This window comes from Lithobates pipiens, unplaced genomic scaffold, assembly GCF_037356315.1.
Source record: "Lithobates pipiens isolate NorthernLeopardFrog02 unplaced genomic scaffold, aLitPip1_a1.2 Scaffold_19, whole genome shotgun sequence".
Lineage (NCBI taxonomy): Eukaryota > Metazoa > Chordata > Amphibia > Anura > Ranidae > Lithobates > Lithobates pipiens.
Genome location: NW_027507764.1, coordinates 377,054,802 through 377,076,252, shown reverse-complemented (window position 1 = coordinate 377,076,252; position 21,451 = coordinate 377,054,802). Strand labels below are relative to the sequence as shown.

Here is a 21,451-nt window from a genome sequence, read left to right as displayed (position 1 = left end):
ACCGCTTGTCTGCTTCCTTGATTAATGCTCTGCTTGCCCAGCCTGTCAGTTTAGGTGGATGGCCATGTCTTGGTAGGTTTGCAGTTTGCCATAGTCTTTCCACTTTCGGATGATGGATTGAACAGTGCTCTGTGAGATTTTCAAAGCTTGGGATATTTTTTTTTAACCTAACCCTGCTTTAAACTTCTCCACAATTTTATTTCTGACCTGTCTGGTGTGTTTCTTGGCCTTCATGATGCTGTTTGTTCACTAACGTTCTCTAACAAACCTCTGAGGGCACAGAACAGCTGTATTTATACTGGAATTAAATTACACACAGGTGGACTATATTTACTAATTAGGTGACTTCTGAAGGAAATTGGTTCCACTAGATTTTATTTAGGGGTATCAGAGTAAAGGGGGCTGAATACAAATGCACACCATACTTTTCACATATTTATCATTTTCTGCTTCACAACTATGTTCCACTTTGTGTTGGATTATCATATAAAATCCCAATAAAATACATTTATGCTTTTGGTTGTAGTAACATGACAAAATGTGGGCAATTTCAAGGGGTGTGAATACTCTTTCAAGACACTCTATGCCTGTATATTTGATGTTTACTCATAGTAGGGACAAGGAACAATAGTGTGCATTTTTTATCCTACCTAAAACACACTAGCACTAAATAAAAAAGTTTTATTTTTTTAAATTTTACACAAAATATACTGACCCTGACCATTTGTCCCTTACTTTGACACTGACAATAACCTAGATCAAGCTCTGATATACCATTCAGAAGGAGAAAGAGAAGAAATCCAATCACTTGCTTTTACAGTAATCATGTGATTAGAAGCCGGTTCTTTCAGCTCCTGGTTGTGATACAAGACCCAAAGCTGTCATTGAGCACTCGGTGTCTGTGCTGGGTGTGCTCTGCCAGCACATATGCAGCATCTCAGAAAAGGACCCACCTTCATAATGCTGGCATCAGTGGGTTAAAAGATAATTTGGAAAAGAAAGAAAGAAAGTCACCTTCAGATAGAAAAAAAGAAAACCGTTCCCACTGCATTCACTAAATATCTTCTACAAAACCTACTGTGCTAGAAGCCTTTATTCCTAATTGAGTTTTGTACTTAGAACTGTGCACAGAACAATTATAAAACAAAGCGTTTTCCAACATAGCTGTAACAAAAAATAAATAAGGTAACTTTACACTGAAGCAGGCATTGTTTGCATCTATGCATAGTTTAATCTGCAGAAAACACAGAACATATCATAGACCATATATGAGTCCATACACTCAAAGTGTTCTCAAATGATCTGTTTTTCTTAAGTGTTTAGATTAGTTTCACTGTTGGGAGCATTTAGTTCCAACAAAGTACAGCACTTATATCTTATCGGTTACCAAGAAATTGTGAACAATTTGCAAATCACAATTGAGACATTGTTTGTCGAGTCATTTAATCTAACTATATAGAAGTGATTGTCTTATGAAACATTGGTCAATTTAGTAACATCATTTTCAAAAGCAATCGCTTCTTTTCTTAATGGAAAAAGTTATGTAAACTTGATTATTCTGAATGCAAAATAGCATTAATTTAATTTGAATAGGTTATGCTTACATTGAAAGTAAAGGGCCAGTGTGAAAACATGAGTGTTTTTCTTAAGTACAAAGAGTCAACTTTTTATACGCGTTTCAGTATGTTCCAAGAGTGAGCTATCCAAAGTTTACATACTAGAAATAGAAAATGTAAGCTCTTTACTGATCCAGGGGCCTTGGTGATGTATTTGAAAGAGGCAGGGATCTCAGCGTAACAGTCCAGGCACACCTTCTTTGCACTCTATGACTACATGAACACACAGTTAAAGTAGTTGTTAAGCCACTCTAACCTGTATGCACCATCAGCACTGCCTCCTATTGTAGTGTCCCCCTCTGTGTATATTTATAAAAATAAATGCTGCAAATACCACATTTTGGAGCTGAGATCGCAATCACATGGCTGGCCGACTTTTTCCTTTCCTGCAGCAGGAGGGGCCGAGATTCCTCCACTGACATCAGTCGGGAGGAGAGGAGGAGAGAGGCGGCTTATCATGTGATTGGGATCTCGGCACTAAAATTAGGTATTTGCAGCATTTATTTTTATAAATCACACACATAAGGGGACACTGCAATAGGAGGGAGGCCAGTGTTGATGGTGTATATAGGTTAGTGTTATGCAAGCAGTAGAAGGGGGAGCACTGTCATGAGCTGACAGGCAGGGAGGGAAGGGGGGAGGAGGAGACATAGCAGGATTTACCCCCTTAATGACCAGGCCATTGTTTGCCATACGGCACTGAATCACTTTAACTGACAATTGCGCAGTCGTGCGATGTTGCACTTTTTGGTGACTAGTGACACCAATACAGTGAACAGTGCTATCAAAATGCAGCGTGTGACGGGCACGCAGTACCACATGCACAGACTGATGTACAGGTAGAGCTGGGTGATTTTCTCCAGAAAAAAAAATCTACGATTTAAAAAAAAAAACTCGATTCACAATTAGAATCAATTTTTTATTTTATTTTTTATGGACACCGCGCCGATCCTGAGGAGCTGTGGGCAGTAGTTTTTAGATGAGACTGCGGCTTCAGCCTAGTCTGTGGCATCTGGCCTCGCAGACTAGGCCAAAGCTGCGGGCTCGCCTAAAAACTCCTGCTCGCAGCTCCTTAGGACTGGAGCGGTGTCGGCGCCGGTCCTGGGGAGCTGCAGGCAGGAGTTCTCAGGCGAGACCGCAGCTTAGGCCTAGTCCGCGGCATCTCGCTGACACCGCGCTGGTCCTGGAGGAAAAAAATAAAAATAAATTTGCTGAAAATTTTAATCGATTTGACCTCTCAACTCAATTCAAGATTCAAATCTATTTTTTCTCCAGCCCTACGTACAGATATGTCGGTTTAAGCACCTGACCCGCCTTGCTGCAGTATATATGCGAAAGGTGGTTGACAAGTGGTTAAAGAAGTAGGAGCCATTTTTTGGGGGTTAACAAACGCTTCAAGTCCACGTTAAAAAGTCAAATGGCTTCTTACCCATGTTTATTCTTTGAAACAATAACGGAAAGTAATCATTCACAAACATTAGACAGAACAGTTTTGCATTGAAGGTGCCTGACTTAGCCTTTCTCACCTCCCAGTTTGGCTGTACCTCTCAAAAAAACGTGCAGAGGGCCCAACTCATTGCCCATTTTACACTTGTCTCCACCAGGTGCAAAATCCTATTTGGGGAAATCTTACAGGCATAAAAGACAATTTGCATCGGCAATATATTGCTCATATAATGAAATGCTGTTATTTCCTCCCCACAGCAGTGGTGTGAATGCATGTAAAAATGTGTTTGGGTCCTTAAAAAGACCTTTATTGAATAAATAGCAAGTTGTTGGTAAAGTGCGATCATATATAAATAAAATATAAGTATGCAAAAGAAGAAAAAAAAAAAAAAATATATATATATATATAACTCATTGGATAACACATTTCCTGAAAACCTAGAACAGTTTTTTTTATTTATTTTTTAGATCCTGTGGTATCTGCTTAGGATGTAAACCGCTCATTACAAAATGCACATTTCCAATAACCTATTTTGTCTCTCAACTAAGGTTTTTGATCTATTCTCATAAACCCGTATGGCCAGAACTTTCAAAGCAAATTGGCAGTTAAAGTGTTACTAAACCCAGTACACTGCATTCACTATACAAAAAACCAAGTGGCCTGCGTGGCTTTAACGAGAGTAATGCTCATACAAAAATGCAACAAGGTTTATAAAAATACAAAATTTTTATTAGAATTTGACAAAACATATATTTAAAAAAGGTAACATAAAAATCTTTACTTATAAAAGGGCAAAATGATATACAAGATAGTGAATCATTCACCAGATTACATCCAAATTGCCAGCCTGGTGACATGCTGTGCAATGCTGAAGCTGTATTCTCTATACATTTCACAGGACAAAACCTTCATTAGGAGACAGCTCACGTTGGTATAAGTACAGGTCTGTGGGAGAGCCCTGTCATAAAAATCAATGATTCATAATAATTTGTGAAAAACAATCTCCAATATTTTCAGCGTATTATACTCGCATAGGCAGTAAAATCACAGGTAGGATCTGTCAGCAATTGCAGAACCAAGGCCCAAAAGGTGATGGGTAAAGGACCCTGTAAAAGATTTTACAACTAGGTCTTGGTGCTAGGTAACAGTAGCCCAAAAAAAGCTTCCCCACAGGAGCTGAGGATCGGTGGGCAACCACAAAGTGAGGTACACACAGGAGAGACCACCACTGCAGACAGCCTTTGTCTTGGCTAAGTCAGAGAAGTGGGCTGATGATGTCACCATCTCCTACTTAGCCAATCAGAGGAAGCTTTTTATTCATTGATAGAATACTAAGCTTTATATGAATGGCTGAGCGGTGCTCAGACCGACGCTAGTTCTGGGTGTGAGACAGAATGTCTTCTCTCGCACCAGGAACATAGTGCTGTATAATGTATGTAGCCTCATCTACATACAGCTTATACTGCACACCCAGTGGTCGCACATGTTAGTGACAGAAATGGTTTGTTTGGGCCAGCTTGGCCCAAACAATCTATTTAAACTGAAGCTGAAACGAAAGCTGAAGATTATCTTTAAGTTTTGGGAGTTGCTGTTAAAGTAGCTACGTTTATTACTTTGAATTATTTCACAGAACCCCAAGCTTATAATTTTGGGATGTTATTTTTTTTCACTTAAGCAAGATTATTAGGCATTGTTGTGGGGCTGTTATTACTCACTTTGATATAATTTTTTTGCCTAATATTGAGTAACATATAAATCTCACTCAGAGTTTGGGTGTAATTCTTTCTAGCACATAAGAAATATTTATTTGTTTTTCAAGCCACACTGCTGCAAACTGCAGTGCTTTTTTTATCCAGTGACTGTAATGAATTACTATTGACGCTTATTTCAGTGCTTGAATTCTGCATATTGCTGTAGGCTAAAGGCCTACATCTTGGTGGACTATAAAGTCTGGATGTGCAGCTACCACTGACAGCTTTGAACTTTTTTTATTGGTAATTACACAGCTGGTGAAGAATGCTTTTCTTTTGAGATGTTTGCAAAGAAAAAAATATAGTTCACTAAAATCTTTGCACAGACAACTATATCTATTGGTTTGTTTTGCAGCACTGCTATCATCTAGTTAAAGTAACTCTACATTATTTACATATTTACTTTTACCCAAGTGAAGCTGCTTTCCCGAATTTCTAATTGGCTTAATATTTGAAAGAAATTACCCATTCTGTATTCATTTGAATATATTCGTTAAACTTACTATGGCATACTGTGAAGAAAAGATATATTGTTTAATATTCCTTCTAGATAATCCATATGTCTCTGGTTCATATGATTAGAATAAAGAAACACATTTATATTTAAATTTCTCCCTCAAAAATGTCAATTAGGTTATTTTGCTTTCTAAATATGGTTGAGACAGTTCATATTTATTTATTCTTTCATTTGAAAAATCTTAGAAGTTGTCTACTATTGCTTTTATTTTTTTATGTGTAAAGTTCATTGTGTTTATGTTTATTTTATATTGTATTTCTCCTTTTTCTCTCTTTTTTTTATTTTTATTTTTTTATCTTTTTCTACTTGCTTATCCCTCACTGTACTTCTTCTGTCTGTCATTTAGTTTTAATGTTTATACCAAGTAAAGTGGGTTGTTGGAGTGCAGCCATCGGGATCTTCCATGTCTTTCTATCTTTTGCTTTAAAATATGCTATTGAAATAAAAATTACATTTGTATTTTTCTTTTTATGAAAAATATATTCTAAATTTGGCAATAGGGATCATAAAGTGTGTAATAGTGAAATTATTATTTTTATTTGTTAATATGTAAGTAGAAAATAATAGCTAAGTGAAAAAATAATGTAAACATGATTTCTTTTATTGGCTTGTTAATGTAAGACTATAAATATTAATTATATTTAACATTTGAATACTTCTGGGAATACGATCAGCATTGCAAAGTTAAGCAAAACAAATCTTGCTGCTGCATGGGAACCCTGTCGCAATCACTTCTGGTGCAGGACTGCTGCTTGCGCCACATGCTCATGGATCCTCATGCTTCAACAGCAAAAGTCTACACATCATCATTTCAAAAGGTTCCACGCTTAGTCTTTATACCGATATGTGCCCAAGCATTCTAATGATGACCTGCTGCAAGTGACTATTTTTACTTTCAATTGTATTTAAACCTAAAAAGAAAATGTAATATTTTGTAGCTTATCAGTCCCCAGATGTGGTGGCTTAATTTTTTCCCTTTTTTTCAGGCTTTTCTTTTTCACCTGTTGATCCTGTCACCTAGGGGAGCAATGCTTGCTCACCATACTGTATATATGGAGGAGCAGTGTTGTTACCCTAAGTTGCTTTCCTGATTTAGATTAAAGAAAACCTCCCCCCTCCCCATCTTTATTACATCAAAGGAAGGTGCTAAGCAGTTCACAAAAGGTAGCTGAGAAGGCTGTAAGAGTGTTTAAGATTTCATGCCCAGCACAAAGGACGTTACAAGGAAACCAGGTTTCTGTCTGAATTAACAGATATTTTTCTATACTTGCAGAAAATTTACTTGACCTGAAAAAAAAAAAAAAAAACAATGCAGCCTCAACATCTAAGTACTTGTGGGCTACAATGTGTTACATTTTTATTCTTGGGCTTAAAGAGAGAGTGCAGCGAAAAAAAAAAATACTGAAGCTGCTGACTTTTAATAAGGACACTCGCCTGTCCCAGGGTCCAGCGATGTCGGCACCCGAGGCTGAACCGCCCCTCGGTCCTCGGATGCTGCCGTCGCAATCTTCGGTGTGAGAATCAGGAAATGAAGCCTTGCAGCCTCACTCCCCGATTCCCTACTGCGCATGCGTGAGTCGTGCAACGCAATGAGAATGATCCGCGCTGTCTCTGGGACCCATGTGTGTCCCAGCAGACAGCACTGCGGGACAGGAAGAGGCATAGACTCCCATGGGGGTCTATGCCCAGAAAAGGGTGAAAATACCTGTCTTAGGTATCTGCACCCCCCTCCCCCCCCCTGAAAGGTGCCAAATGTGGCACCGGAGGGGGGCGGGTTCCCGAAAAGCAGAGGTTCCATTTTTGTGTGAACCTCCGCTTTAACCACTTTCAGACCGGACCATTTTGCTGGTAAATGACCAGAGGTCTTTTTACACTTTGGCACTGCGCTGCTTTAACTGGTAATTGCGCGGTCATGCAATGTTGTACCCAAACAAAATTTGCGTCCTTTTCTTCCCACAAATAGAGCTTTCTTTTGATGGTATTTGATTGCCTCTGCGATTTTTATTTTTTGCGATATAAACGTAAAAAGACCGCAAATTTTGAAAAAAAATGATATTTTCTACTTTTTGTTATTAGAAAAATCCAATAAACTCAATTTTAGTCATACATTTAGGCCAAAATGTATTCAGCCACATGTCTTTGGTAAAAAAAAAGTCAATAATTGTATATTTATTGGTTTGCGCAAAAGTTGTCACATCTACAAACTAAGGTACGTTTTCTGGAATTTACGCAGCTTTTAGTTTACGACTGCCTATCTCATTTCTTGAGGTGCTAAAATGACAGGGCAGTACAAAACCCCCCCAAATGACCCCATTTTGGAAAGTAGACCCCCTAAGGAAATTGATAAGAGGCATGTTGAGCCCATTGAATATTTTATTTTTTTGCCTCAAGCGATTGAATAATGACAAAAAAAAAATTTTTTTTTTTTTTTTACACAAAGTTGTCACTAAATGATATATTGCTCACACATGCTATGGGCGTATGTGAAATGACACCCCAAAATAAATTCTGCTGCTTCTCCTGAGTACGGGGATACCACATATGTGGGACTTTTTGGGAGCCTAGCCGCGTACAGGGCCCCGAAAACCAAGCACCGCCTTCAGGCTTTCTAAGGGCGTCAATTTTTGATTTCACGCCTCACTACCTATTACAGTTTTGAAGGCCATAAAATGCCAAGATGGCACAAAACCCCCACAAATGACCCCATTTTAGAAAGTAGACACCCCAAGCTATTTGCTGAGAGGCATGTTGAGTCCATGGAATATTTTATATTTTGCCACAAGTTGCGGGAAAATTACAAACTTTTTTTTTTTTTTTTTTTTTTTCACAAAGTTGTCACTAAATGATATATTGCTCATGCATGCCATGGGCATATGTGAAATGACACCCCAAAATAAATTCTGCTGCTTCTCCTGAGTACGGGGATACCACATATGTGGGACTTTTTGGGAGCCTAGCCGCGTACGGGGCCCCGAAAACCAAGCACCGCCTTCAGGCTTTCTAAGGGCGTAATTTTTTGAGTTCACTTCTCACTACCTATTACAGTTTTGAAGGCCATAAAATGCCAAGATGGCACAAAACCCCCACAAATGACCCCATTTTAGAAAGTAGACACCCCAAGCTATTTGCTGAGAGGCATGTTGAGTCCATGGAATATTTTATATTTTGCCACAAGTTGCGGGAAAATTACAAACTTTTTTTTTTTTCACAAAGTTGTCACTAAATGATATATTGCTCACGCATGCCATGGGCATATGTGAAATGACACCCCAAAATAAATTCTGCTGCTTCTCCTGAGTACGGGGATACCACATATGTGGGACTTTTTGGGAGCCTAGCCGCGTACGGGGCCCCAAAAACCAAGCACCGCCTTCAGGCTTTCTAAGGGCGTTACAGTTTTGAAGGCCATAAAATGCCAAGATGGCACAAACCCCCCCCCCCCAAATGACCCCATTTTAGAAAGTAGACACCCCTAAATTTAGGGGTACACTAGTGAGACTAGGTAATAAATGGCGGGTGCCCTGAAACTATAAAAAAATAACTAACCAACCAGCGTCACCTGTAACAGTTATATGGTGATCACTGGTGAAAGGGTTAACTAGGGGGCAATCAGGGGGCTTTATGCGGTAGTATATGGGGGTCCCTGGCGCTATAAAAAGCTGCGGCGAACCTAAATACCTACCTGCCTAACTAGCGTCACCTGTGACACTAATACAGCGATCAGAAAAACGATCGCTTATTAGGCTGGGTTCACACTGGAGCGATGCGGGAACGCCACGAATGCGCGGCGGGTTCCCGCATCGCATGCCTCCCGGCGGCAGTTCACACTGCCCTATGCGAACTGCTGGGAGTGTCAGTGAAATGTTAATGACACCCCCAGATCAGTTCGCATATCGCAGTGCGATCTGCAAACTTGGATCGCATGGTGTGAACACCCATGCGATCCGATTCTGCTGCGGACCAAAAAAAGGGTCCCGTGCGAGTTTGCGGCGGGTGCGACACGAATTCAGCCATACTATCTGTATAGCTGAACTCGAATCGCACAGAGATCGGATGTGATTTGCACTGCAGTGCGGTGCGAATCACATCCGTTCTCATAAACCGCTGCAATGTGAACCCAGCCTTAGTGACACTGGCGACGGGGGGTGATCACGGGGTTAAACCTTTATTGGGGGGGTTAGGGGGGTACCTTAGAACTAAAGGGGGCTAACCCTAACTGCCCTAACAGTTATTAGTCACAAATGACACCTGCCGGGTGATCAGGGGGTTAAACCTTTATTAGGTAATAAATGGCGGGTGCCCTGAAACTATAAAAAAATAACTAACCAACCAGCGTCACCTGTAACAGTTATATGGTGATCACTGGTGAAAGGGTTAACTAGGGGGCAATCAGGGGGCTTTATGCGGTAGTATATGGGGGTCCCTAGCGCTATAAAAAGCTGCGGCGAACCTAAATACCTACCTGCCTAATTAGCGTCACCTGTGACACTAATACGGCGATCAGAAAAATGATCGCTTATTAGGCTGGGTTCACACTGGAGCGATGCGGAAACGCCGCGAATCCGCGGCGGGTTCCCGCATCGCATGCCTCCCGGCGGCAGTTCACACTGCCCTATGCGAACTGCTGGGAGTGTCAGTGAAATGTTACTGACACCCCCAGATCAGTTCGCATATCGCAGTGCGATCTGCAAACTCGGATCGCATGGTGTGAACACCCATGCGATCCGATTCTGCTGCGGGCCAAAAAAAGGGTCCCGTGCGAATTTGCGGCGGGTGCGGCGGGTGTGGCGGGTGCGGCGGGTGCGGCGAATGGCTGAACTCGAATCGCACAGAGATCGGATGTGATTTGCACTGCAGTGCGGTGCGAATCACATTCGTTCTCATAAACCGCTGCAATGTGAACCCAGCCTTAGTGACACTGGCGACGGGGGGTGATCACGGGGTTAAACCTTTATTGGGGGGGTTAGGGGGGTACATTAGAACTAAAGGGGGCTAACCCTAACTGCCCTAACAGTTATTACAGTCACAAATGACACCAATGCAAAAAAAAAAAAAAAAAAAAAAAATGACATTGGTGTCACTGTGACTGGGGGGCAGGGGTAATTGGGGGGGTGATCGGGGGGTAAAGGGGGGGTGTGAGTGTGCCTGGCATGTTCTACTGTGTGTGGGATGTGTTGGTGCAACTCACTGATCCGCTCTCCTCCGTGTCGGAACGAAAAATACCGACACGGAGGAGAGAATACATCACTTCCTCTCCTGTGTTTACATTACAGGAGAGGAAGTGATGTCACCGGGGATTTCCATTCGTCGGGAGCGATCGCGAGGGGGTGGCCATGAATGAATGGCCGTCCCCTCGTCCGGGATCGCTCCCGAACGAAAACCGACCGCCGCAGGCACCGGGCGGGGGCCCGATCGGGCCCCCGACCCGCGGGAGGCAAAGGACGTACATGTATGTGCTTATGCCTGCCCGTGCCATTCTGATGACGTACATCGGCGTGCGGCGGTCGGCAAGTGGTTAAATATACTTTGGAACCTGTCAAATGACCATATGAAAATTTGCAGATGTATTGCCTACATCTGTTCTTATTCTGTGATTTGAATTATCACAGTGTAAATATTAGACTGGTGGCTGTTCACGGTTCATGTTTTTTTTTTTTTTTCCCATTTGGACTAAAATTATGCATTATTATTTTAACTAAAAAAAAAAAAAAAGAATCCCTCTAGCCATACAAACAAGGTTGAAGGGTGAATCCCCCTTGCCCCCCCTCCCCCCTCCCCGCTCAGTGGGCACTGTATTATGACAGTCGCACCTATCTCTTTCAGTGATGATTTCTGCTCTCCATTCATGTAACCACTGGAAAAAGAAATTACAGTTGCGTTTACCAGGGAACCACTGCAAAAGTTTAACTAAATCTTTGCCATGATTTCGTCTTTGCTTTGATGGATGGAGCTACCCTTTAATACATTAAAAAAACATGTCCAATAATACTAACAAAGGTTGCACACATTATTCTGCATATCACCTATATAATGTACAAATAGTCAGAATTCAGGCCAAAGAGTACATGTGTTTGTAGAGTCTTGATGCTCAGGATATTGCTAGCTGCACGTAATAAGAGAACAGTTTAAATCATTGGTATAAAGTAAGGCTCTCTTTTTTTAGGCGTTGTAAAAGGATTTTACTTTTAACAACCCTTTCCATTTATCCTAGCACCCCCTCCTCAAAAAAAATTCAGATAACTATAGAGGAATGCCTATTATTCAAGACTTTATGAAATAAACATTGTTAAAACACATTTTAAGAATGGGTATAAGGAAAAGTGGTGTTTTAATTGTTTTAATAACAATGATAAAATAAGCATTACTGACTGGAATTTAAAATGTTTACTCCGTAAGTCTTTCAAATGCTCTTCGTTGCCTTTTCAACTTAATGTAAATTTGGAAAATGAACTGAAGACGAAACTTGAGCCAGTGTGATGTTTTATATAAACAGAATGCCACATAACCAAAGGGAACAATTAACATGATAAAATATGCTATATAAATATGTGAATTGTGCTTCTGCCTTGTCTTCCAGATACAAATGCATATTCATTAGTCGTTTTTCAGATTTTGTTTGTCTTCTTCCTTGTAGGTAAAGTGCAAGTAAAAAGTTCGGATATCCAAGTTGGAGACCTTATTATAGTGGAAAAGGTAATAACTGCAGTATATTGTTAAACACATAGTATATTTTCTCAGATATTATTAGAACTTGGTCAGTCGGAGAAGTGATCAAATGATGTGTGGAATTTGGCAAAAAATAAATACAGAATTTTTATTCTGTAACATAGGTTACTGAACAGGCTTCGGCAAAAATACCTTTGCATTCCATTTCTAGGGTCCAGTGTACTCAAAAATGTAAAATTTGAAAGCTTTCTATGTCTTGAGTACTTGTCTGCTTCCTACTGCAGGTTCTTGTTGGCTTGTAAAACTTTCCATCATAATGATAGGCCAAAATATGAAAAAACAAACAAAAAAAAAACTTGCAGAAGGAGACAGGCAAACTCTCAACCATGGAAGTATTAAAATGTTATTTTGGTAATCCCCAAGGATGTTGGCATTCTCGAGTACTGGAAGGGTATTTACTAGCATGACAACTAGTGTTGTAGCTTTATTACCCTTAAAGGTTTACGCTATTAAAATCATGGTTTACTGATGCTTTATGATTGTCCTTTTTCAAGGAAGCAATAGTTGTAAAGCAATTATATATGTAAGTTTTTTTTTAGAATATTTGGGGTTTTCCTAAAGCTGAGATCCAGAAGTTACTGCATTGCAGTTTAAAATCTCAGACATTTCAATTTCTGGTTGCCAGAATATCTACGGTGGCTGTAGTGGCTATACAAATACATATAGTTATTTGGGGTAACAGGCTGAAAGCTCATGTGAACCAGTTCAACACATCTGAAATAGCACACGTCATGTTCTTGTGCAAATACCTGTGATGGGGGTGGTAATGCTCAGGATTAGCATCAGGTTTATCAGACACCAAGCACTGCATTCTGTCAGGACTGGGTGTATCTAATCCTTTATCAGCATTTTGACGGGCTAGGACAGTACCTGAGCAAAGATGAAAGCATAAGTTGCCATTTTAGGACCCGTTTACACAGTATGTGTTGGGTTGCACTGGGCAGCCTTGCCCAATGCAGTCTCAAGTCATACACAATGCAATTTGTGCTTTATTACAACACATCTGCACTGTTCCCTTCATAGTGTACACCAGCAACTACCTGCTGGTGAGAATGAGCCCTTATGGTGCCTGTTAAATAGTAAATTCCATTTATTAATCATACAGTAGATGACACAAGCTCATTTAAGTCTTGATCATGGTTTATATTCTGCCATCTCCAGATGAGGACACTGGCAAACAACGTGGTTAGGATAGCTAATATAAACCTTCCCACACTCAGCAATCATCTCTCTACTGAAAACACATTTCTGGCTTGTAATTTCTGATTCTACTGGATGATTGAACAATATGCTTGGTTCTGGTTGGTTTTACCCTAGGAAGGAGCTAGTACCCTGCTGTAGAGAGTAGCGGGAGTACCTTGGGATGGGAGTGGTGTATCATGGCCTGCTCCCAGGTGAAAATACATTTGAATAGTTTGTAGCAGCCATGGCTTAGCATACACCATTTTAAATGGTTTGTTGTGGCCAGGCATGCTAGGGAGATTGTGAAGTAACCCCTGTGACATATTCTGGAGGGAAATTGCCTGTTCTATTTGCTTGCTTCTGCCCTCTGTAGGGGGATTCTCAGCCTTCTCCCTGACTCCAAGCACCATCGTTAGTGCATAACAAGCACAGAACAGCTCTGGATTGTGATCTAAGTCAACAGCCTTTAGTCATGGGACGCAGGATGACTGCCCCATGACTCCAACAACTGTCTCTGCACTAATCATGTTTGTGAGTATCCCTCAAAGGATCATCCACCCTCAAGGCACATGTTAGACAGAAAGGAAATTAGATGGGGGCACACCAGCACACAAGGTGTACAGAGCCATGAGGAGGGTATTCAGAATTCCTCTAAAAATTCTGCACCTGGGCCTTTGGACCACAGTTTCTACCCCTCGGTTCCCCCACGTTATCTATACGGTTATCCCCATTCCTCTTTTTGTTTAACTAGGGAGAAAATAGCTTCCTTGGCAGACCTGATGAGGAAAGTTCCTCTGCTCTGATAGTGACCGCAAGACACACACAGCATTATTTACTAAAGGCAAATCCACTTTGCACTGCAAGTGCACTGAAAGTGCACTTTGATTGCAGTCACTCTAAATCTAAGGGGTAGATCTGAAATGAGTAGAAGCTCTGCTGATTTCATCATCCAATCATGTGCAAGCTAAAATTATTATTATTTTTTTAAAATTTTCCTTGCATGTCCCCCTTGGATCTACAGCGACTTTACTTCCAAGTGCACTTTTAGTGCACTTGCAGTGAAAAGTGGATTTTCCTTTAGTAAATAACCCCCATAGTGTAAATGCCGCAAGCATGAGTACCTTACTGAGTCATTGTCTGACTTATCCATTGCAGCAGTGAATCCTGGAAGGTGAATCCTTGAATTCTGAGAACAACTCCCGGCAGAATGGGCAGTAACTCTTAATCACTGCTAAACTGAAAAGAACCATTATGTTTCTGGTTAGTGAGGTGCGCTCCTGTTTGAAACTTGAGCCTTCATCACCTGCTAGACCTAAGGTCACTAGTATGTGCACTAATCTCTTCCAAAGACTAAGAAACCTTCTAGGTCCTTTGTTCTAGATGAAAACGGGCCATGGCCAGACAAAAAGTGTATACACCTCCTAGGCAATACTCAGTGGAAAAGGCCTAGAATAAAATGAAAAGTGGAAAGTGTCTGTTATGGTGTTTCCTGTGTCAACCAATCTCTTAAGCTGGGCATACACCATACAATTTTCTTATTCAATTTCCTTTAGATTGTCCTTCAACTGTGTAGTACAAGGGCCTGCCTGATTGCACACAAACTGAAAGTGTTCAGATTTGACCTCATATTATATGGTTTTGGTAAATCTAAAGGAAATCTATAGAAGAAAATTGTATAATGTATGGCCAGCCTTACAGTTCTTATTGAGGATGTCTTAGTCTTCAAAGACCCAGTGGTCAAAAAAGATTTGAAGCCCTCCTCAAAGCCTCTTTTGCTCGGTCGAGCTTTGCCATGCAACCATTGGTGGTTTCTGTGGTGGTTTGCCAAACTCAAACAGCCTAGGTCAGTGATGGTGAACCTTGGCATCCCAGATGTTTTGGAAATACATTTCCCATGATGCTCAACTACACTGCAGAGTGCAAGAGCATTATGGGAAATGTAGTTCCAAAACATCTGGGGTGCCAAGGTTCGCCATCACTGCCCTAGGTCAATTGCAAGACAAGCAACCCCAAGCAATCCTGACATATCCTTCAGTTATCCAAAAACTGGCACTCTTCCTAGTAGCCTTGCACTATTGAGTGGACAGTTTGACAAACTGCTTTTGTCAAAATTCTTACCTTGCACTCATGTGAGTACAAATGCATAGGATCCTCTTGCTGTGGAATTGGCCTGCTGAGATGCTGTTTTTAAGAAACATTTCTCACAACCAGTACACACTAAATGTTTTGGTTCTTAAAGGGAACTTCAAAACTAGTTCAGGAAGGAAAACTTTTGAACAAAGAATGATAATTCTATTTCATGCAAAAGGTGATAAATTAAATGTGGACTTTATCTTTCAAAATCACAACACAGCAGTTTTGCGACCTTCCTCCCCTTTGTGACTCTTCCCCCCTCCCATTCCATAGCTCTCTTCCTGCCTTATCTCACAAAATGACCATTTCTGTGTATCTGTGTGTGTGTGTTTTTTTTTTTCTTTCCTCCGAGATTGTCTTATTAACATTCTGCTAAAACTTTGTGTATCAGCACTCTTTTGACCTTGAAGAGGGGGTTACACCCCGAAAGCTTGTCCTGAAATTTTGGATGTTAGTGCAGATAAAAAAAGGATCACAGATAGTACCCAATTGCTTTTGTAACAAGTGCACTAATATGACTGTAATCACCTCAAGTAAGAAACATTTAGAAAGCATTACGTCTGACAAAGAATGACTCCTTGGAAAGCCTCTAGACACCTTTATTAAGGAAGTCATGGACAGATCACACCCTAGTAAGATTAAAGCGAAGATGTTCATGGCAATTTCTTTCAATTTTGCATTTTTGTAAGAGTTTTTTTATGCCTCCCAGACCTCCACAACAGCCACATCCTCCACTCAGTTTGATCACAAGTCCTGGACATCTAAGCAAGTCAAATCTAGAGCCAAGACCACCTCACAATAAAAGGGGCTCCCCCACTCCCACAAGTGGTTTATATATTCCGACCTTTTCAGCTACCTAGGCTCAGGGCATTTGAAATCTATGTGCCTGGTCTGTAATTGCATCATTGTACACAAGGAGAATTTCTAGAATTGATAGACATCAAAAATGCATATTTACATATTCCCATTTTTTCCCTGCATCATCGGTTTATGCAGTTTATGTTGGCTGAGCAGCATTTTCAACTTGAGGATCTTCCTTTTGGCTTTGGCCTATCCATGCAACTCATATCTTTACCAAGGGCAGCATGCTTTTCTCTCAGGGAATCCACATTATCAGTTACCAGGACAACTTTCTTTTGAAGATCAAGATGTTGGCAGCCAGTGTGCAGCAGATGATACAGATACTTCAGAGCTTTAAGTAGATATCCAACCTATGGAAATCTGCATTGACCCCAATCCACTACTTAGGAGTACCTAGGCCTAGACTTCAGTGTTTCTTCAGTGGGAAGAATGGTTGACCCTCTGAGCTCATATCTGGAACATATGCTCTCAAAAGCTTTCAGTGGTCTGAGCATACATGAGGGTATTGGGCCTCATGGTTGCCTCATTTAAGGTCAGTCATGTTTGCTCAGTTTCACTAGTGTCCCAAGGCTGGGAAATCTCTGACCTGGTGCCTGACTAGCCCTGCACTGGAATTCAGGAAAGTCTTTCTCCTTTTAAACTAGACTGTTATTCCTTTCAGGATGCGGTGTCAGCTGTCAAAGGGACTCACCAAGGGAGCCCAGACTTCTTATTAATGTTCACAAACTAAATGGCTGTACACACGGGTCATATATCAGATGGCATCAGCCTGTTCGACTGGTTTCTGTCGAAGGGGCATGAACAAAAAGGGTCTGCCAATCGGCATCCTATCAGCACTCTCAGCCAATGGCTAAGAATGCTGACAGGTGTGTTCTGGCGGGGGGAATGGACACGTCCCCGGCGTTCTCCTGTCAGAACACAATAGTTGAGCGGGGGAGATCACTCTATTAGCATTGAATTGTAAGTACCGAATCTCCTCCTGAGCTCTTTTTTTTTTTTTTTTTCATTCAGCCCACTTTGTTGAAAAAAAAAAATGAACACCATGTACTAGGCTTAACCACTCGACCTCCGATTTACCAGGCCATTTTTTGCACTATGGCACTGTGCTACTTTAACTGACAATTGCGCAGTCGTGCGACACTTTACCCAAATAAAATGTATGTCCTTTTTTTCTCACAAATAGAACTTTCCTTTGGTGATATTTGATCATCCTGCGTCTTTTTATTTTTTGCGATATAAACAAAAAAGAATGGCAACTTTGAAGAAAAAAAAAAAAGAAAACAATTTTTTTTACTTTCTGCTATAAAACATATACAATAAAAAAAAATCGAATTTCTTCATAAGTTTAGGCCAATATGTATTCTACTACATATTTTTGGGAAAAAAAATTCCTAATAAGCGTACGTTAATTTGCGCAAAATTTATAGCGTCTACAAACTATGTGATATTTTTATTTATTTTTTAATAGTAATGGTGGCGATCAGTGACTTATATCGGGCTGCAATATTGCGGCAGACAATTTGGACTATAACTGACACTTTTGACACTTTTTGGGGACCAGTAACATTATTATAGTGATCGGTGCTAAAAAATTTATACACGGTCACTGTACTGATACTGGCTGGGAAGGGGTTAACAGGGGTGATCAAAGGGTTAAATGTGTGCCTAGCTTGTATTGTGTACTGTGAGAGAGGTGCATTTACTAGGGGAAGGCATGGATCCATGTCCCTGTTTTGCAGGAACATAGAATCCATGCTTTCCTTACTGACAGAACGGCGATCTGCCTTGTTTAAATAGAAGGCCACTGTTCTGCCTTTCTCTTCAAGTAGAGGTACCCGCAGCTGGACTCCCGTTGTGATTGATCACAGTGTGAGCGACCCGGCGGCGCGCATGTGTGTGCCCTACTCAGAAGAGCTGGATCACGTATATATTCCTGATCTGGTGCTGCACTGTAGCAGTAAAACTGCTATAGTTACCTAGATGAGGTTGAAAAAGGACACAAGTCCATAAAGTCCAACCTATGTGTGTGAATATATGTCAGTATTACATTATATATCCCTGTATTTTGTGGTCGTTCAGGTGCTTATTGCAGCCCAAAATCTCTCAGATCTAGATATGTATATGTCCATACTAGTGATGGACGAACTTCCGACGGGACGTTTCGCGAAAGCGAAATGCGAACGGACCCAAACGTTCGCGAAACCGAACGTTCGCCGCGGGCCCCATTGACTTCAATGGGAGGCGAACTTTGCAAACCTTCATGTCGAATTTGCGGCCACGTGGTAATTATTAGGGGGTAAAACGTAGTCCCACCATCTGGACAATGACATAATACATGTATGAGGTGAATTTGGGATCGATAACTACAAGCATTTTTATTTTATTTGGGAAATTGTTCTAACAATTCAGGACTATGGAGCTAATGAAGGCAATGGAGGAGAGGGAAGGTCAGGGACCAGGGTAGGCAAAGAAGAGGGTGCAGGAGATGATCACCAGCAGCGTGACATACCGGAATGACACATGCACCGTGATAGAGGCATCTGACAGCAGCACCGTGACATACAGCGCTGACAGCAGCACCGTGACATACAGCGCTGACAGCAGCACCGTGACATACAGCGCTGACAGCAGCACCGTGACATACAGCGCTGACAGCAGCACCGTGACATACAGCGCTGACAGCAGCACCGTGACATACAGCGCTGACAGCAGCACCGTGACATACAGCGCTGACAGCAGCACCGTGACATACAGCGCTGACAGCAGCACCGTGACATACAGCGCTGACAGCAGCACCGTGACATACAGCGCTGACAGCAGCACCGTGACATACAGCGCTGACAGCAGCACCGTGACATACAGCGCTGACAGCAGCACCGTGACATACAGCGCTGACAGCAGCACCGTGACATACAGCGCTGACAGCAGCACCGTGACATACAGCGCTGACAGCAGCACCGTGACATACAGCGCTGACAGCAGCACCGTGACATACAGCGCTGACAGCAGCACCGTGACATACAGCGCTGACAGCAGCACCGTGACATACAGCACTGACAGCAGCACCGTAAGCAGCCCCAGGAGGAAGTCAGCACAGCACAGGGATGGTGTGATCCCCTCATAATAAGAACCCCCAGGAGGAAGTCAGCACAGCACAGGGATAGTGTGATCCCTTCATAATAAGAACCCCCAGGAGGAAGTCAGCACAGCACAGGGATATCATAAGCAGCCCCAGTAGAAATATGACACCGCTCAACCTCTTCAAAGAGGAGGGTAGGGGCATATAGTACGGTGTGCTTTTTTGGGTCAAGGAAGTGAGCCAAATGAATTAAGAAGGTCTGTGTGCTTGATTAAAAAAATAGTTTATAGACATATACATGGTCTACTGGTCACATGTGTTGAATTCCTCCGAGATCCATGCCTCATTCATTTTTAGAAATGTGAGGTAGTTAACACTGTGGTGAGCTAGGCGAGTACGCTTATCGGTCACAATCCCCCCTGCTGCGCTGAACGTCCTTTCGGACAGGACACTGGATGAGGGGCAAGCCAACAGTTCGATTGCAAATTGGGCAAGCTCTGGCCAGAGGTCAAGCCTGCCCACCCAGTAGTCTAGGGGTTCATCACTCCTCAGAGCGTCCACATCGGCCGTTAACCCAATGTAGTCGGACACCTGACGGTCTAGGCGTTCCCTGATGCTGGATCCGGATGACACCTGTCGATGGGTCGGCTGAAAGAATGACCTCATATCCGAAGTCACCAACACATCTTCAAACCGGCCTCTTCTTGCAGGCGCTGTTGGATTGGTACCCGCAAATCCTTCTCTGGGAGTGGGAATTGCTCCTCTGCCAGCGCACGCAAAAGCAGAATGCAGCATTTCTCGAAGCAAGGCCTGGAAGTGCTGCATTCTGACAGCCCTCTGCGACGGCGGTAACATTTCCGCCATTTTGTGTTTGTACCGGGGGTCTAAGTACGTTGCCACCCAGTACTGGTCCTTGACCCTCATGCTTTTTATACGGGGGTCCCTATTAAAACACTGGAGCATGAAGGCCCCCATTTGCACTAAAGTGGAAGCGGTGTGGTGGCCTGGCTCCTGCTCATCATCCAGGATAATGTCGTCCTCTTCATTCTCCTCTCCCCATCCTCGCACAACAGGGATCCCAGAAAGGTTTAAAGCATGCTCTTCTTGCTCCTGCTCATCCGCCCCGGCACCATCCTCCTCTGACTCCTCATCAGACTCCTGTTGTTGACTTGTCTCAGATAGAGTAGCCCCCCCCTGGGAATTCATCCAGCATTGCGACTTCCTCATCTTCCCGCTCCTGCTCCTCCACAGCCTGATCAATGACACGACGCAATGCACGCTCCAGAAAGAAGGCATAAGGTACCATGTCACTGATGGCGCCATGGCTGCGACTGACCAGTTTGGTGATCTCCTCAAATGGCCGCAGAAGTCTGCATGTGTCGCGCATGAGCAGCCACTGGCGCGGTGAAAAAAAACCCAGCTCCCCAGAACCGTTTCTTTCGCAGAGTTCATACAGGTAGACGTTAACTGCACGTTTCTGCTGGAGCAGCCTATCAAGCATATAGAAGGTTGAGTTCCATCGCGTCGGGCAATCGCAAATAAGACGTCTGACCGGCAGATGGTGTCGCCGCTGAATGTCAGCAAGGCGAGCCATGGCCGTGTAAGATCTTCTGAAATGGGCCGAGATTTTCCTTGCCTGCCGCAAGATGTCCTGGACCCCAGGGTATTTGACAAGGAATCGCTGCACGACCAAGTTTAAGACGTGTGCCATGCACGGCACGTGCGTGATTTTGCCCTGTTTCAATGCGCTAAGCAGATTGGCACCGTTGTCACACACCACTTTACCAACTGTCAAATTGAGCGGTGTTAGCCACTCATCTGCCTGTGAACGCAAAGCTGAAAGGAGTGCCGGGCCAGTGTGGCTCTTTGCTTCCAGGCACAACAGACGCAGCACGGCATGGCAACGTCTCACCTGGCATGTGGAATAGGTTCTGGGGAGCTTGGGCGGTGCAGTGGAAGAGACGCTAGCAGCGGAAAAGGAGGAGGCAGCTGAGGAGGAGAGGGAGGAGGATGGAGTAGGAGGAGGAGAAGAAGAGTCAGGCCTGCATGCAATCCGTGGCGGTAAAACCAAATCTACACGGGTGCCACGGGTTACATGCTTGACGGCCGTCAGAAGGTTCACCCAGTGGGCAGTAAAAC

The 21,451-nt window shown here is 42.6% G+C and overlaps 1 protein-coding gene across 2 annotated transcripts in view; it reads left to right on the top strand.

Annotated features, from left to right (window-relative positions):
• ATP9B (ATPase phospholipid transporting 9B (putative)) overlaps positions 1-21,451 on the top strand; it is a 534,623-nt gene that overhangs the window by 126,812 nt on the left and 386,360 nt on the right. For both annotated transcript variants that reach the window (XM_077492334.1, XM_077492333.1), the window contains exon 6: positions 11,966-12,024. In XM_077492334.1, coding sequence (XP_077348460.1) covers positions 11,966-12,024 — 59 coding nt within the window. The remainder of the gene's footprint in view (positions 1-11,965; positions 12,025-21,451) is intronic.